Raw genomic sequence first — 19276 nt, forward strand, 5'->3', positions numbered from 1 at the left:
TCAGTCTAGATTTATTTTTGTGGCACAAAATTCCAGTTTTATATCCGCTAAAGGTAACCAATTCTGAACCTTTTCCACAGTTCTGGGGTCTTAACAATACGTCTTTGACCTGCTTTGTCCAACACCACAGCAGCATTATCCACCTGTTTAAACAGCACTGTTCAGAACGTTTCAGCACCTCTTCCTTCAAATGAGATTAAGCCACTACCCCAACAACCCCCTCCCACACAGAGGGCTCAGCAGCTCTTTTTTAACCCATTTTTCTCTTACTTATTTGCTCTAATATTTTCTGTTTTTGTTTGTTTATTTTTATGTATCTGCTCAATTTCTTGCTGTCCCTTGCATTTCTTATTTCTCTGCTATACGTTTTTTGACATTTTTGCTTGGTTCTCTTATTTTTTCACTCTCATTTTCACTTGGATCTAATTTCTGCTCTCTTTTACACAATTGAACCCACTTTTGCGCTCTCACAAACTAACTATTATGTAAGTAGCAGAGAAAAAAGTCAGAGTGGCTGATTTTATCCTATGTTTTCTGCCTTAGGCAGCCCACACTGGTCTTGTTTCACAGTTTGTGGGTTGTTAGGCTCCAGATGCACTAATGTATGCTCACAAGCAGCGAACATGTGAGTATTTCAGAACATGTCCCCTTCATTGAGGGAACCACAAACCTATGGAAGGAAGGAAACCAAGGAAGGGAAGTGGAATCTTTCTGTTGAACCCATTCTCTTCTGGCTCCCGCCGAAGAGTGGAATTTTTACTCAATTCTCTCCCCAGTTTGGTCACTGTCATCATTACAGCTAGGACACCCCCAGTGCTACCAAACTGGGAGGGCAGAGGCTAACATCTGCTTCCTTCAGGACACATGAAGCCGGCCTCAGCATCTTTTGAAACTGTTGGCTGCACAATGTCAACTGACAGCTCAGCACACTTAGAGGAGAACACTAAGCCAGTTCTGTTATCTGAGGTAGACGACTCACCCTGGAGGGCCACTCAGGAGCCACAGGATAGTGGAATTAAGATATAAACAGATTTACCAGTAAGATTAATGAGGGTCACTGTGGTGAGACAGATGAAGGAGTCATGAGATAAGAGATAGTGTGGGGGTCGGCCCGCTGTGGTCAGACTGTAGAAGTACAATCACTGTCCTAATGTTACAACATGTCTCTTTAACATGGCAACTCTGGAGTAGAAATAGCATTAAGATGTTATGTTATGATGTATGCTAATGTAAACAGACAGTTTACTACATCATTTGACCACAGCAGCTGTCCCTCACATTGTGATGAATGACCAATAGAAATGCTCCAAAATGACTTGGAATAAAATCTTTTTACACTGACGTCCATTGAAATTTAAGAAGGTTTTCTTGCTTCTCCTTTAAAGTTTTGGGAGATTCATGTATGGACAGCGACACTATATTCTTAGACATTTTCAACATGTTTATTTGTCACAGCATATTCACACACTGTGAAGGGTGGAAGGATTAAAGGTACCGGACAGTACACAGGGCAGTAGATAAGAGAACATCCCAGGCAAGGAGTTCCCTGTAACCCAAAGGAATATCTTCCACCCTTCATCAGATTAATCTCTGTATCTATGGTCCTTTTCAGACTGGAACGCTATGAAGCCAACTCCCGTTCCGTCCAGACCTCAGAGAGGATGCATTTGTTTGGAGTGCAAAGACAAAGCTGTCCTCCATGTCTCTGAGACTTTGTTACACTCTTAGTCCCAAGACTTCCTTCCTGCTGGGGAAGTGTAATAGTTCACCTTGACCACTCACCTCTTTCCCCTCACTCATGCTGCCACAAATGGACATTATGTCACATCCCTTACTGTAGTTCTGAGGTCAGTGTGGTGTGTGGGTGCGAGGGGTGGAGGGGGGAGGGTCTCTTAAAAAGCTTACACTTCTTCTCTGCCTCCCTCAGTTTCCTTCCTGTATTGCAGCTGCAGCTGCTTAGCCCAGTGTGGGACCTACAGGCTTCTCCTTCAGTCGTTCGACTCTTCTGCTCCTCTTCTCTCCTCTTGGAACGATGTGCTCCCTGGGTTTCGCCCGCTCCCTGGGCTTTGCCCTCCTCCCTCTGGCTACCTGCTGCATAGTGGCCAACGTCCTGCTCTTTTTCCCAGATGGACAGATGGACTTTGTGAAGGACAAACATTTGACCAAGTATGTGTGGTTCTTCATGGGAATTGGAGGCGGAGGCATAGCTGTGAGTACCTTTCTCGCCCTCTACGTTTATTTGGATTAATGTTTATATTTTGAGACGATTGGAAAACACTGAGGTGACTGTGGTATGGTTCTGAGTTGTGTGATGAATGAATGGAAGACTCTAATATCTCTATAGCTTTTCCTTAATGTCTCTGCAGTCCCTCCTTAATATATCTTCAGTGTCTCCTTTATATCTCTCTAGTTCTTCATTAATATCTTTGTGGTTCCTCTTTAATATCTATATCTTAATAGCTCTGTAGTGTCTCCTCAAAATCTATGTAGTTCCTCCTTAGTCTCTGTCATTTCTCCTTACCATCTCTTTATTTCTCCTTAATATCTCTATAGTTCTTCCTTAACATCTTGGTAGTGTCTCAATATCTATATAGTCTCTTCTGGATGACACTGAGGTCAGATGGAGAGATGTTGGAGATGTTATCTTTACTGTCTCCTGCTGCTCTTATGTTTCTCCTGAGAGACAGAGCTCAGGAATGTCCCCTATGTCCCCTCTGGAGTTTGAGTTGAGGTCTCAGTGGTGTTTTACATTGGGCTCAGTGCTGAGATAATAACACTCCTGTTTATCTGCAGCTAAACTGGTTTCTCACCAGTGCTCAGAACCGGCTCAGGTTTGATGCTGGGAACAACTTTACTGATTTGATTTGGACACAAGTGTCTCGTGTCTCTTTTGTTCCTGGTGCTGTTTCTCCTGAAGAGTTTTAGGAGAGAATAAAGTCTGCTGAGCTATCAGGGAGCGACTTTGGAGACATCAAATTTCCTCTGGGAGTGGAGCTATGGAACGCTTGACGAACTCTTGAGGAATTTTGTTTTTGTGAAAGCTTGTGTCTAGGGAGGCTAATGTACTCAAGGGGACTTCGAAGGCAGATCAGATGCGTGATGACTGCTGCAGCAAAGCTAAAAATAAAGTCTGGACAAAGGGGACCTTGTCTCCGCAGCCTGAGCTGTGAGAAGCTCACCCTTGGGGCCAGTGATTGAGTCTGAGCAAAGAAAATCTATCTTACCTTCTGCATCCTGTATCTGCGTTGTAATGAGCACTGTTTATCTGTTGTCACTGACACACTCTCTCTCTCTCTCTCTAGATATTCATACCTGCCATCACTTTTTTGACCATGGGGAAGTGTGCCAACTCCTGTGGAACTGAGAGCAGCGTGGTGAGTACTCTATCTGTCCACAGGGAGGTGTCCTCTCTTTATACAGCACTGATTTCGTCCAAGCTCTATGTGGCCAAAAATGTGTGGACATCTGTTGTCTGTAATGAAGGGCTTTGGTAGAGGGTGTATCCCCGTTTTGCAACAGGGACAGCTCCTAGTCTTCTGGAAAGGCATTGCACAAAATGTTGGAACATTGCTGTGAGGATTTGATATTTGTGTGCTAATTGATTTGTATGTATTTTTTATTTTGTTGGAGATTGTACAGATGTTTCTGTATGCTATTGTACAGGGGTTTGAGTGTGTTTTGTCTGTGTTCGTACAGATGTGTGGCTCTGTGATGGCAGGACTGATCGGACTGGCCGGGTCTGGATACTGCTTCCTCATCTCCGCTGTTGCTCTGCTGGAGGGGCCATATTGTTTCACCAGCCTGGGATGGACATCTCCGTTCGCAGGCGATGGGCCAAAGTATGGAGCCACTACATATCTTCATTCATTCATTCATTCATTCATTGTCTGTGACCGCTTATCCAGTTCAGGGTTGCAGTGGGACCGGAGCCTACCTGGAATCATTGGGCGCAAAGCAGGAACACACCCTGGAGGGGGCGCCAGTCGTTCACAAGGGAAACACACACTCACACACATACACTCACACCAACGGACACTTTTGAGTTGGCAATCCACTTACCAACGTGTGTTTTTGGACCACGGGAGGAAACCGGAGCACCCGGAGGAAACCCACGCAGACACAGGGAGAACACACCACACTCCTCACAGACAGTCACCCGGAGGAAACCCACGCAGACACAGCGAGAACACACTACACTCCTCACAGACAGTCACCCGGAGGAAACCCACGCAGACACAGAGAGAACACACCACACTCCTCACAGACAGTCACCCGGAGGAAACCCACGCAGACACAGAGAGAACACACCACACTCCTCACAGACAGTCACCCGGAGGAAACCCACGCAGACACAGAGAGAACAGACCACACTCCTCACAGAGAGTCACCCGGAGGAAACCCACGCAGACACAGGGAGAACACACCACACTCCTCACAGACAGTCACCCGGAGGAAACCCACGCAGACACAGCGAGAACACACCACACTCCTCACAGACAGTCACCCGGAGGAAACCCACGCAGACACAGAGAGAACACACCACACTCCTCACAGACAGTCACCCGGAGGAAACCCACGCAGACACAGAGAGAACACACCACACTCCTCACAGAGAGTCACCCGGAGGAAACCCACGCAGACACAGGGAGAACACAAGGATTTGAGATTTAAAAAATCTATTTCATGTTTAAATCTATTCACAGTCTAATTTGGTTTTATTTTAATAATAAGTATATAAAATTGTGTCAGGTGAGAAATCTAGCATCATGTGTAGCACACCCCCCCCCCAAAAAATAGCAAAACCCTGTCTCTAAGGGGAACAGTGGCGGCGTTAAGCGATGTTTACTCATGGTGTATCGGCGTGTTGTTGTTGTTTGGGACTGAACACAGCTCCGTCATCAGTTCAGACAGATCAGTAGAGTTTGTTCCTTCCTTGTTGCAGCATCCAGCTCTCGCTGGATTCTTTCGTTGGCCACCGATCCAAGGAGCGTTTGAACCTCTTCAAAAGACCACAGTGTAATTTTACGAGCTGCCGTTGTGAGTCGGATAAAAACAAACGTGACCTCAGCTGCAGCTGGAGATTTTACAGATGATTTTGTGAAGGATATCTGCACTTTGTAGTGATTAGTAAATCAGTGCTCTTCAGTGTTTACACGTCACTCGGCTTGATCGTAACTACGAGTGAACAGGTACTAATTAAAAGTACCCAGGTCCAGGTACCAGATTTACTGAATAGAAAAACAAAAAAGGCAGAGCAGAGTAGGAACCATGCAGTGGGAAACCGGAGTTTTGTCTGTTTATGGACCCCTGGATGAGGAGAGAATGCCTTCTGAAGCCTACAGTGCATTGTTACAGACAAACATCAGAAGAGATTCAGTGTCGCTGTTTATAACTTTCCTTTTTGTGTGCACCTCTTCTCTGCAGATACCTGTTTGCCAGAGACACCTGGTCTAACTGCATCCAGCCTCTCCACATTGTAGAGTGGAACGTGACTCTGTTGTCCATTCTGCTGGGCCTAAGCACCCTGGAATTCCTCATCTGCATCATCCAGATCATCAGTGGACTGGTCAATGCCGTGTGCAGGCCCTGCTGCTATAAGCAGGAATACAGCCTGAATGCCTGAAGATTTCCTTTCAGTCTTCCCCAGCAAACAACTGCATCCTGATGTTGGGCTGCTGCCCTTTCTAACATTAAAGAAACACAGAACTGGGGGTTAGCACTGTGACTTAAAACCTACCAGTAACAACAGATATCTGAGCTTGACAGTGTTTATCGAGGCTTGAAAAAAGACCTGTGTTAAACCAGTCAGAGCGAGTCTGCTCCTCATCTTCCGACTAGAACAGGGGTGCCAAACTCGTTTTCAACAACAGACCATGTTACGCTTAGTCCAGTGTCCTGTGGGCTGGACCAACAACAGGCTAATAACACATTAACACATAAACGTGGTCTTTTTTGTTACATCTTTGAATTTTACATTCTGAATTTTAAAAACAGAACAAATGTCAGCTGCAAAACAAAACAATAAAGGCTGCAGACAGTTGTAAAAACCATTATAAACAGCTGCATTCCAGACTAATCTAAAATTAGATCTGATTAAACCCAGTACTTGCTTCATCTTTTAGCTTCGTTAGCACATGCGCTCATTAGCTGCTAATCTAGTGCTGAGGGTTTTTTTTCTTCTCTCTATTTCGCCCTCTTATGGAAGACCACCACAGACAGCTTTTCCCCCGTTCTGTAATGCGGGATCTGTCAAATTCTGTGACCACACTCATGGTGACTTTATTTTATAAACATGTATTTTGGTTGTGGCTATATGTTTGACGCCCCTGATCTAAGACTCTCATACGACCAAGCTCAGTATCGCACCCCCGCTCTCGCTCAGGCAGAGCAGGGGGCTGACCGCTTCAGTATTTAGTGCAAGTGTTTGTAAATCACACACTGCCCAAAAGACTAGTAAATTGTAGCAAGAGATAATGATGTTTTCACTGAGACTCTGTATCCGTAAGGAGTTTAGTGTTTTACTGTACACACTCCAGTCTTTCCACTTGTATTTTTTATGAAGTAAGTTTAAAGTGTCTACATTTTGAGAAAATGCTGTTGTAAATTATTTTGTAATCTTTGATAGAAGCAGAGCAGGAGAGGCATGTTGGGACATTATTTTCTATATGTAGGAACATATGTATTATTTTTATAATGTTTGTGCCGAACATGAATAAATGTCTTATGTTTTAGACGTTATCTCAGATGTTGCTGACTGTTTTGTGGCAGCGGAGAGTGAAGGGGATCTGTGTGAAAGCTGGGATTATACGGCTTCTCTGTAAGAGCCTGATTAACAGGAGCTTGAACCGATGCCTCTTTCATAAGAGCTTAAGTTTCTCAACACTGCTTTTGTGAAAGCTCCAGGCAGGTGTTAGTTATTAAGCAACAAAGCAATTAATCAAGGCCCGAACTCTTAAAAATATAATTTACTGTAGACTTTAAAAGTATAGAAACATACACTCAGCCTTGTAATACTCTCATTATCCATTCTCTCAGCTCCACTGACCATTTAGGTGCACGAACTGTACTCACATGATCAGTGGAGCTGATAAAATGGACAGTGAGGGGAAAAACAAAGAGATTGGGGATATAACAACAATTGTGGTGTCGCCACAATTTGAGCTGCTCAACCCCCCACAGTTATCTGACACTATATTGATTTTGGATTGATACCCACTGTTTTTTCAAGTTGCGTAACTCACTCTGACTGGAAACTCCAAATGTGTGCAACATGGGAAGAAGTCGGAGTAATGTAATAAATCCGTAAGGGAATACTGACCTAGATAAACCTAATGCACTCATATTTTAAAAGGTTTAGACTGATTATGAGCTGAATATGCCATAAACAGAGCTGGTGGCAGTTTTGGTATTTTCTTATATTGAATCATTTTAAAGATGAAATATTGCTAGAAAAGAATATAGATAATAAAGTGTGAAATCATACAATAATGGCTCAAGTGAATAGTTAAACATGTAAATAATATTTATAAAAATATAAAATGTGTGGGTTGGTGTAGAGTTTATTGATTAAAACCTCCTATTTTCAAAGTGGTGATTTTTCCAGGAGAAGGAATGAACCTCCTTGGCTTTGAATGAAAACTAAGGAACTGATGTCACTCCAAATATGTTGTTACAGAGAGACCATAGGAAAATTGAATGCAGTGTGTTGAGATAAACACTCATAGATATTTAGATATATTTACAGCACAGCACTTATCTGATTTAGGTTGTATTTGTGTATTGTGCACTGATCCGTGGTTTGCTGCAATGGTACTACACTTTCCCTGAAGCACCCTTTAAAGACAACACAACATTTCCCAAAAGTCAGGAGTCACCTGGTCTGCTGTTTCAGGTCATTTGAGATGAAGGAATATATCAGTCAACTGTCCTGATACCTTTGAACCACCGGCTGCTATTGGCTGGCAGGGATTCAACTTTAAAGCGAGTTTACTTTTAAAAGGACTAAAGCAAGCAGTGAAGAGACCCTGAGATCCAGACTCCAGAGGAGCAGAGATGGGGAGGCTGCAGTGGAGCGTGATTGGGCTTTTCCTCTGTTTTGGAACAGTATCCTGCGTCATCAGGGAATATTTCATAGGCATCAAAGAAATCCGATGGGATTATGCTCCAAGTGGCATGAACCTGATTCAGAACAAGACGCTGAAAGAAGATGAGTGAGTGTATACATACTTCAAATACTTAGTCCAAATGACTAATTTACTCATAGCTGGAAGTGTGAACATTGCCGTAAAGATTTGATGGCAAACACAGGAGCATGGATGAGGGCAGGTTCTGCTGTTGGATGATTAGCTGGGCACTCCAAATGAAATTTAAAGCATGGTTGAGGGTGCTCAGTCACTGAAGCTCAGTGCGGTGGGTGTGGAATTACACCCATTTACACTGTGCTTGGCAATGAGCAAGGTGACCTTAGGTTCATGTGCTGCTGCTCCAGAATGCCCCATGTAATCCCAGGCTGTTTACCAGACTGTACAAGCTGTTTGTGCACAATTACCTTTAAGATATTTGCATCTTACCTGATCTTAGCTGAGTTCATGAACAGTAAGGTGTGTTTAAAAAAAGTGAACCTGAATTACAGAGGGTCGCCAGTTAAATTCCCAGGACTTGAAAGTCTCAGGAATTTAACTGGCGACCCTCTGTAATTCAGGTTCAGGAAAAATGTATTCACAGCTGAAGTGCCCTAACCCCCAAACTGGTCACTGGGCACCATGGTGGTGGGCAGCCCCCTGCTCTGGTTGTGTGTGTGTTCATTGCCCCTACTGAATTGCTCACAAGTGTGTGTTTGTGTGTTCACTACCACAGATGGGTCAAATGCAGAAAAGCAATGGGATCAATAAAGGGGTCTCTTCTTCTTCTTCTTCTTCTTCTTAGAGGCCTGTTAAAAATGGTTTTCATTTCTTTATGACACTAGCACTTTTGTTTTCATGCTTCAGACATGCGAGGACGTTTCTGGAGAAGGGGGAGCAGAGGATCGGTCGAGTGTATAAGAAAGCTGTCTACCAACAGTACACAGACGCCACATTTAGGCAAGAGATTGAAAAACCAAAATGGCTGGGCTTCCTGGGGCCCCTCATCAGTGCAGAGGAGGATGACGTGGTGGTTGTGCACCTAAAGAATATGGCCACTCGCCATTACTCCATACATCCACATGGGCTGAGCTACAACAAGACCAATGAAGGTAGTGGGGTTTGGGGATAAATTACTTTTGCTATAGGACCATTTTTGTTTTAAGAGCCAATTGTGTATTAACATTCACTTTCTCATTGTACTTTTAAAAGAGAAAAATAAAATAAAATGCATTAAATTAACTTAAAACACATAACTGCAGTCAAATACACTGGTGGTACCTTTTGCTGTCGCTGTGGTGGCGCCCTTTTCTGCACCATTTACAAACCATTGTGAAGTGCCACATAAACTCTATGTAGCACTACTTTCTCTCTTCAGGGGCGTTGTATCCAGACATGACTCAGCCAGCAGAGAAACTGGATGACTCTGTAGCTCCAGGGAAAGCCTACAGCTACATCTGGCCTCTGACCTCCTCTCACGCTCCTGGGAAGGATGACCCTAACTGTCTGACCCGAGTCTACCACTCTCACGTCATGGCTCCAAAAGACATTGCCACTGGACTTATTGGACCTCTTATTGTCTGTAAAAAAGGTAGAGGTTTTTATGACTTGTATACAGCACATATACACTCTACCCTCTGATTAACAAAAAATGTCTGTTCCTTAATTAAGTAAGGACTAAGTTTAAGGTCTAAATGATCTAATGATATCAATGATCACTTCCCTGTGAAGGTGTGAGGTGCACAACTTGTGAAGGCACTGGGTTGTCCAGTCTCCGGTGCAACAAATCCATACGTACATGCAAATGGACAGAATCCTTATTAAAGGAACTCGTTTGATTCCTCAGGTACACTGGACGTGCACGGGGATAAATCAGGCGACTACCTGTACGCCCTCATGTTCACCGTTTCTGATGAAAACCTCAGCTGGTACCTGGATGACAACATCAAGGCCTACTGCACCCAGCCTGCCAAGGTCAAGAAGGACGACGAGGAATTTATTGAGAGCAACAAAATGCACTGTGAGCTGAAAGTAACACTGGGAACTGTCTCTTGATGTCGGTTAAAGAACCAATCAGTCATTTTCACTCCTGTTTCATTAATGAAACACTTTATGTTCCAAACATTGGGATCCCAACATGACCCATATTTTAATGAGGTTTAGCACAGAATCTCTGATACATTCAAGCCATTATGTGTCAGTATAACAGCTGTTTCATAATGAAGAAGAATCAATGGAGAAAATGACTGCCTGCCTCTTTAACAAATGGCTAGCCCCTATACGTGTCAAAGCCTGACCCTTTACTCTGTCTTTATCCAACTGCTTCTTGCAGCAATTAATGGTTATGTGTTTGGCAACCTGCCGGACCTGAGCATGTGCATGGGGAATAAGATTCACTGGCACTTGTTTGGGATTGGGAACGAGGTGGACATCCATTCTGCCTACTTCCATGGTCAGATCCTGAAAATCTGGCGGCACCGTACGGACACGGTCAGTCTGTTCCCTGCCACTTTCGTCAGTGGGGAGATGGAGGCAGACAACCCTGGCCAGTGGCTACTGAGCTGCCAGGTCAATGATCATGTGGAGGGTAAGACAGGGCAGTGCCTTATATTAAAACAGACACATGAAAAATTTCATCTGTATATTTGAAGCTGTTGCCAGGTGAAATTTAGACTGTGGCAAGAAACAAAACAAAAGATATATTAAGTTTCTAGTAAGTTAATAACATTTACCACTTTGGAGATACAAGGTTTCTATTTGACAACAATGATGTGCTGTCGCAGAGTGATTTTGACCTCTGTTATCTTCACTTTAGCCGGCATGCAGGCAATTTTTGAGATCAAGAAGTGTTTCCCCAACGTCCACAAACCCAGACCGTTCGGAGAGGTCAGGCAGTATTACATTGCAGCTGAAGAGGTCATCTGGGACTACGGACCCACACAGATCAACCAGTACACGGGCGTCAAACTGGAGGATGATAGGTGAGAATAGTAGAGAAATTCAGGCAAGGGGCGGCATGGTGGCGCATTCACACACCTCCAGGGACCTGGAAGTTGTGGGTTGAGTCCTGCTCTGTTTGACTGTGTTTGAGGAGTGTGGTGTGTTCTCCCTGTGTCTGCATGGGTTTCCTCTGGGTGACTGTCTGTGAGGAGTGTGGTGTGTTCTCCCTGTGTCTGTGTGGGTTTCCACCGGGTGACTGTCTATGAGGAGTGTGGTGTGTTCTCCCTGTGTCTGTGTGACTGTCTGTGAGGAGTGTGGTGTGTTCTCCCTGTGTCTGCGTGGGTTTCCTCCGGGTGACTGTCTGTGAGGAGTGTGGTGTGTTCTCTCTGTGTCTGCGTGGGTTTCCTCTGGGTGACTGTCTGTGAGGAGTGTGGTGTGTGCTCTCTGTGTCTGTGTGAGTTTCCTCCGGGTGCTCCGGTTTCACGCTCGAAAAACACAGGTTGGTAGGTGGATTGGTGACTCAAAAGTGTCCGTAGGTGTGTGTGTGTGAGTGAAGGTGTGAGTGTGTGTGTCACCCTGTGAAGGACTGACGCCCCCTCCAGGGTGTGTTCCTGCCTTGAGCCCAATGATTCCAGGTAGGCTCTGGACCCACCGCGACACTGAAGGGCTTACAGATATTGAAGGAATGAATGAAATATTCAGGCAACTGTCTCCAGGGGAAACTGCAGTTTCCAGATGTGCATGTGATCCTGCTTGATCCTGTGATTTGTGCAAACAATTGTGCTTAGTGCATCTCGTTGCTCCTCAGTATGGCCGACACATTCTTTGATGTCCGTGATGACCGCATCGGAGGCAAGTACAAGAAAGTCCAGTATGTGGAGTACACAGATGACACATTCACCAAACGCAAGGAGAGGACACCCGAGGACCTGCATCTTGGAATTCTGGGTAAAACCACTCTATAACTATAATGTTATTTCTCATAGCTCTACTATGCCTTGTGTACAATGAGTGACTGTTTAGAGAAAAATAAACAGTGACACAGTTTATAAAAAGTTAAGAGTGTTAATGGTGCCCCCTTGTGAAGCCTGTTTAACCTGCCAAACATGAATTAGTGAGTCCTTTCTATCAGGTGCTTATATATATATATATATATAATATATCTGTAACCATGTGCCCTCTGTGGTCTCTCATATAGGCCCAGTCATCAGAGCAGAGGAGGAGGACACCATAAAAGTCACATTCAGGAATAAAGCAAGCCGGCCTTACAGCATTCAGCCTCATGGTGTGCAGTACAGCATCGAGATGGAAGGCACCCTCTACCACAACGTTTTAGAAGGTAACTAGAACGGTTTTTGTTCTGAAAAACTCAATGTGAAACAGCTTTCACTGCAGCTTTCAATCTTGTTCTTTTTGCAGAATCATACACTGCCAAAAAGCTCAGAGAAGTCAAGAAAGAAGCGAGTAAGTAGAGCACTGCCTTTTATTCTGGTCATTATGGAGAAACAAAGGTAACTGCTTCAGTCAAGGAGCGTCTAGAGCTTTAGCTTTATATAAACACAAATTATTGGCTACAATTATCAATAATCATGTAATTATAATCATATTTTAATCTAAGTTGAAGGACCCTGGATGAGGGGTGTGTGTTGTGTTCATGTGCAGAAATGAGTATTAGCTCATGTACTGCTTTTGATTTTAATTTGTTTTGTAGCCAGTTAATAATCTACAAGAAAAGACAAATGGGATGATTTGACCTGATTATTTTATACATGTGCTGCTGTAGTTTTAGTTTATTTCAGTTGGGGGTTGGGGGAAAAACCTGGCAATGTGGGGCTCTGGAGGAAAAGCTCAGTTCACTGCCCTTAATTTTAAAGTTTGTTTAAAAATATTAAGATTGACAAAGCCAAGAGTTTTATGTTTGTTGATGACGTCATGTTTTTTTGTTTGTTTTTGGCAGTTTTCTGTGGCTTTTATATGCATATTGATATCGGAATTATATCCTATCAACAGAAATTTAGAAATATATCATGACATCAATTTTAGCTGTATCGTCCAGCCCTACCTGCTATAGTACAAAGAAAATCCTGGTTGGTTTGATCCATTTAATATGATTTATTTTCTTACACAATGCAAAGGGAAAGTTTTTCAAATAACATAAAAAATCTAGATGAAATTGAAGATACAAGATGTGTGCAATTTCAGGAGTTATTGAACCCCTCCCTGCTGCCATGGTTCGTCCTGACACCACTTTTAAGTACGAGTGGGTGGTGCCGAAGGGTGGAGGTCCGAGTGAGAAAGATCCTGACTGCATCACTTACCTGTACTACTCCGCCGTGGACCCAATCCGAGACACCAACTCTGGCCTCGTTGGACCTCTGCTGATCTGTAAACCCAAAACACTGAAGGCAGGCAAACAAGTGAGTGCAAAGGTCTTATTGAGACACAAATCAACACAGTTGCATAAGGTGCTTATTTGCTTTTTCCCCTCACTGCTCACGTTGCAGAAAAACGTGAAGAAAGAGTTCCACCTGCTCGCCACAGTTTTCGACGAAAACCTTAGCTGGTATTTGGACGAGAACATCAAAAGATATGCAAAGAAGCCCCAGACTGTGAAAAAAGATGATGAAGGCTTTGAGTTGTCGAATAAAATGCACTGTGAGTACTGCAACACTGGGGTAGTCTTGAATTCAAAGTATGAGCCACAAAAAACTGTTCACTCAAGAAAAATATTGTATCTCCAGCACTCAACGGATACATGTACGGAAACCTCCAAGGACTGACGATGTGCAAAGGAGACAAAGTGTCCTGGCATCTCTCTGGGTTGGGTTCCGAGGGAGACATCCATGGCATTTACTTCCAAGGAAACAGGTTTCTCTACAGAGGAACACGGAAGGACACCATCAATGTGTTCCCACATGTCTCTCACACAGTCATTATGGAGCCAGACAGCATGGGTACTGTTCCAGCCTTTCAATTTGAAAAGCTGCATTTTCCCTGTCCCCAAATCAAATATGAAATCAGTAATAACACACACACACACTTAATACAATTGATTAATTGCTGGCATCTGATCTGAGTTTGCTAATGCTATATTCCTTGTTCTGTTTTAAAGAGGACAATCCATATTTTCCACCAAAAAAGTAGCAAAGAGTACAGCATTGAATGTGAGTGTGTGATGCTTTGTGACGGACCTGCCACCCTGATGAGAAGATGAATGAATGAATGAATGATTGAATCTCTAAAACATTCACTAACCCTAGGTGCCAATATCCGATTTGTTTCATAATGTGAAGAAGAATCATTGGAGGAAATGTCTTATTTATCCTTGAATTGACTATAAATTCATCAAAATTCTCTTAAAAATATATACATCTTTATAATTTTTTCCTTCTTTCGCCTTGTCTGGTCACTCCAGGTCAGTTTGAAATAACATGCAAGGCTGCTGATGACAGCCATGCAGGAATGAGAGCAAACTACACAGTGGAGAAGTGCAGTATCTTTAGCAGACAGACAGAGATTATGCTGCACCAGAAGAAATACTACATTGCTGCTGTGGAGATGGACTGGGATTACTCTCCTTCTCGCACCTGGGAGGAGAAGATGTTCAACGGCCTCAAAGACAGGTAACACTAAGGATGGTGTTGCTGAATTTCAGAGACGTTTCTTTGTAGTTTTCCTCTTTTAAGACGTCTTCCACTTCGTTCTGTTCCCAACTTGGACAGAGTTTTGTGCAAGTATCCTACTTTTACATGAATCTCTACATTACTAACATCCTCTATGCTTTTCTGGGATGGGTCTACACTAGTTTTTTGGGGCATTTCCATTAGAATCTGTTGAGTATATAAACTTAAACATTAGTGAGGTCTGATACTGATGTTGGAGAATTGTTCCTGGATCACAACCACCGTTCCAGCTCATCCCAAAAATAATTTGATGGCGCTAGACCATCACTCCAGAGCACACAGCTCCTCTGATTTAATTGACTCTTTCCATTGAGCACAGTGATCTTAGGCTCATGTGCAGCTGCTCCAGGAAGTCCCATTTCATTTCAAGCTTTTCTGTAGGGACCAGTTTAAATTAGCTGAAAAAGAAAATGATTAAAGGTTTTCTACAAATGTTCCCAACTGTCCACTGGGATCATGAACCTACAGGTGAGGGCTCTGTTGTTGATTGTCCCCAGTCCAGGAACACCATTCCTAAAGAAAGAGGGCAAATTTATCGGCTCCAAGTACAAGAAGGTCCTGTACAGAGAGTACACTGACGAATCCTTCACCAAGCCAAAGGCAAGGCCTGCTGACATGGAACACCTTGGAATTATGGGTAGATATCTAACTGCTTAACATCTGAGTAACACAGTGCAGAGAGTACATTTGGAAACTTGTTTTAATCATTCTTCCACTTATTTAGGGCCTATGATCCATGGAAATGTTGGAGAGAAGGTGAAGATAGTGTTTAAGAACATGGCGAAGAGGCCGTACTCTATACACGCCCACGGAATAAAAACAGATGTCCCTCAAGTCGCTCCAACTCCCCCAGGTATGAATACCGTCTATTGCTTTTTTAGGTGATGTTTGTAAAGTGGGGGGTGGGGGGTTAAAATAGTGAGCAGTGAACCCCTGCTCTTGGACCCTGTCTTAGTTTAGCTACAACTCTTCTCTGATATATGTCTTCTGAAGTCCAAATTGGAGATGTATGCATGACTAGATCTACACTGATCTATCACAACATTAAATTGACCTCCTAGTTTATACACTCATTTTCCATTTTAGCTGCTCCACTGATAATACAGTAGTTCTGCAATTAAAGACTGTAGTCCATCTGTAGTAATTAATGCCTTGTTAGCACCTCACAGTCTCACCCTGTTCTTCAGTGGTCAGGACGTTTGCAGGACCCTCACAGAGCAGGTATGAGTTTTTAAACCCTGTGTCCACTCTCTGTCCACTCTGTGAGACACTCCTCCCTCGTTGGTCCACCTTGTAGATGTAGAGTCAGAGACAGTAGCTCATCTGTCGCTGCACAGTGTGTGTCGCTCGTCCTCTAGTCCTTCATCAGTGACACAGGACGCTGTCGGCTGGATGTTTTTGGTCGGTGGACTGTTCTCAGTCCAGACACTGAGGGGTTTAAAAACTCCAGCAGCACTGCTGTGTCTGATCCACTCTACACCAGCACAACACACACTAACACACCACCACCACGTCAGTGTCACTACAGCACTGAGTATGATCCACCACTCTACAAAGTATACCTATATTGTAAGTGGAGCCAATAAAATGAACGACAGTAGAAACAAGGCAGTTACTTTAATATTTTGGCTGATCTTTAAATATTAGCTATTTTTTATATAAATAAGTCATTTATAAATTTTCTCTAAAGGACAAACTCAGACCTACACCTGGTACATTCCTAAAACTGCGGGGCCAACAGATGAGCAGGAGGAATGCAGTGTTGGAGCTTACTACTCAACTGTGCATCTTAACAAGGTAGACATAGTGTTCTCTTAATCCAGCAGGGGTCTATAGACCACCTACCAGAGTGACTCTAAGCACCTTTATTCAGTCATATCTCGAATCCCACAATATGTTCTTCCTCTCAGGATTTGTACAGTGGTCTGGTCGGCCCTATGGTCATCTGTAAGAAGAGCCTGCTGCGGACGCTGGGGCTAAAGAAAGAGATTGAGGAGTTTGCCCTCCTCTTCATGGTGTTTGATGAGAATGAGTCCTGGTACCTGGACGACAACATCAAAACACACGTTAAAAGTCCTCCTGCCAAGTTAAAGGAGGACGCAGAGTTTATTGAAAGCAACAAAATGCACGGTGAGCAGAGGACAACTGTACACTCTCATGGACAAATGTTTGTGGACACCTGCTTATGAGTAGAAGGTTATTAAGAGGCAGTCTCTTCCCCTTTAGTGAGGCCAGGTACAGATGTCGGATCACAAACACTGCTCCAACTCTTTTTAATGGAACATAGTTCCCTTGATCCACAGCCCAGTGCTAGAGGCATTGCTGTGGGCATGATGACCAAAGGCTCTAAAAGGTGTAATGTGCACACAGCATGTGTACTATGTGAATTGAAGCTGCAAATATCTTAAATTAAAGGTCATTTGAAGTGTCTACACACATCTGGAAATATGATATACTGGAAAAATGATCCTGATTGTAGAAGCCAAAACCTGACTGTTTTTGCACTTATACTGCACTTAACTCCTTTTTTTCTAGGTTTGAGCTGTGACTAGATTGCATTGTGTATTGCATCAATTACATGTTGTTCTTTCTAGGTATCAGCACTGGCCCTTGTTCTGATTTCAGTCTGAGCTCAGAGGGAGTTTGGATTCTAACCTATTTGTACTAGCTAGGATACACACTCTGTCTGAATGCTAAGCACTTTTGTGAGTTGCTCAGGATAAGAGCGTCTGCTAAATGCTGTAAATGTAAATGGTGATGGTAGTAAAACAATGACCACCTTTTGTTTACGCACTACAGGAATAAATGGCCTGGTGTATGGAAATCTGAATGGTCTGACCATGCAGGTGGGAGATAAGATTTACTGGTATCTGCTGGGAATGGGAGGTGAAATTGACATACACACTGCACATTTCCACGGCCACAGCTTTGACTACAAGGTAAAGACCTTCCACACCAATAAAAAAAACATGAATGTAAATTATATTCATGTTCTTAACACATAAACATAGTATCTCCAGGAATGATGATCCCCTGGCATCTGAATAATGAATGAATACACATCAAGAACACACACCCTCACACACATTTTTCTTTTCTTGCTGTTAACCATGAAGTGATTACACAAACATCTGTTCATTATTTGGAGACTAGTCTTAATCATAACTAACCTAACCCAAACCTTAACAACTACAAGCCTAGCCCTAACCCTGACATTAACCACAACTACTACCAGCTTAACTCTAACCTTAACCTTAACCTTAACCTTGAATACTATTGACCAAAGCCTGAGCCTGAAATTACCATAAACTTAAAACATATCTTTGCCATAAAATGTAATGCATGTAATAAACCAGCTTGTAATCTCCACAGTGCGAGTGTGTAACCGTGTTTTTTTTTCCCCGAACGTGATATATTCCTAGAACATACACACCAGAATCCATGTGCATAATCAGTCCACTCCCTTTTGTAATGGTCTGTCTGTTTTCTAACTGCAGCAAGGTCAAGTCCACCGTGCAGATGTGTATGACCTGTTCCCGGGCACTTTCCAGACCGTAGTGATGCGTCCTCAGTACCCAGGGATCTGGCTCCTGCACTGCCACGTCACTGACCACGTGATGTCTGGCATGGAGACCAACTACACAGTACTGGAAAAAGAGAGTGAGTATGAATGTGTCCCTGTCCCAATCCTTGATTTATGTCTTAAGGTCCTGGGAAGTGCACACTTTCACGATTACACAAGGGGGATATGTGATTAAGGTTTCAGAGACTTTAAAAAGGAATTAACTGTGGGTAATTGATTTCACAAAGTGCCTTAACTGCTCATAGAGGAGGTGCGCAAACAAGCTCATGGTACTAACACAAAAAATGGGCCCACGTCTGAAAGAGATGAATGTGTTCACATTTTGGGGACGGTTGTAGTCAGAGGAACACTGGTTTAGTTTTTGTCTGCCATGAGCAGCACCAGTCAAAGTGTACTTTCCTCCTGAAACAATGCCTGCTGCAGAATGACAAAATGTTAAGCATGCAGTGTTATCAAGGGATAGAACAATCTAATGATGCTTCTATGTTTCATTTACAGAAAAGAAGGGCATCTTTGGCTAGTTTGGAAAGAGCTTAAGAAATTCCAGTGGAACACCTACTGTAAATGTTTTGCACGTTATGAATAAAGACCTCTGGTAATTGTACATACATTTATAAAGTGTATTGTCATTTATTAAATAATAATATGTATATTATAATGGTGTATATACATGTGTGATGTTCCACTGAGCTGTATTTAGGGAGAACAGAGCCTCTGTTATTTTTACCCCACGCTAAGCACTGCAGAATGTGCACATTTGGTGGAGGGTAGGAAACAAACCCCAGCCCTCCCCCATTCAGGACAGTGCTGTAAAAGTGAATTACACTCCACATCTGTAGGGGGAGCCCAACAAAACAACAACAAAAATACAAAATTCACCTAGTGCTCCTTTAAAGAAGTGAAATACAGTGGCTGCACAAAATCATCCCCAAAAATTTAAACAGTCTGTA

The 19276-nt window shown here is 43.2% G+C and overlaps 2 protein-coding genes across 2 annotated transcripts; both read left to right on the forward strand.

Moving 5' to 3' along the window:
* Positions 1–1947: 1947 nt before the first annotated feature.
* tm4sf18 (transmembrane 4 L six family member 18) lies at positions 1948–6727 on the forward strand. The gene is made up of 4 exons (XM_066648000.1): positions 1948–2209; positions 3303–3374; positions 3697–3839; positions 5425–6727. Exons 1-4 carry the CDS (start codon positions 2033–2035, stop codon positions 5621–5623), a joined length of 591 nt encoding a protein of 196 aa, XP_066504097.1. The 5' UTR covers positions 1948–2032; the 3' UTR covers positions 5624–6727.
* A 1309-nt stretch (positions 6728–8036) lies between these two features.
* cp (ceruloplasmin) lies at positions 8037–18946 on the forward strand. Its single transcript, XM_066647709.1, has 20 exons — positions 8037–8210; positions 8988–9232; positions 9499–9711; positions 9967–10140; positions 10453–10707; positions 10936–11101; positions 11869–12008; positions 12259–12399; positions 12480–12524; positions 13263–13477; positions 13565–13715; positions 13802–14014; positions 14476–14683; positions 15241–15380; positions 15468–15596; positions 16434–16540; positions 16654–16873; positions 17543–17682; positions 18241–18403; positions 18825–18946. The coding sequence occupies exons 1-20, from the start codon at positions 8053–8055 to the stop codon at positions 18845–18847; spliced, it is 3246 nt and encodes a 1081-aa protein (XP_066503806.1). The 5' UTR covers positions 8037–8052; the 3' UTR covers positions 18848–18946.
* Positions 18947–19276: the final 330 nt, after the last annotated feature.

The sequence above is a fragment of the Hoplias malabaricus genome, chromosome 16 (assembly GCF_029633855.1).
Source record: "Hoplias malabaricus isolate fHopMal1 chromosome 16, fHopMal1.hap1, whole genome shotgun sequence".
NCBI classification, from domain to species: Eukaryota; Metazoa; Chordata; class Actinopteri; order Characiformes; family Erythrinidae; genus Hoplias; species Hoplias malabaricus.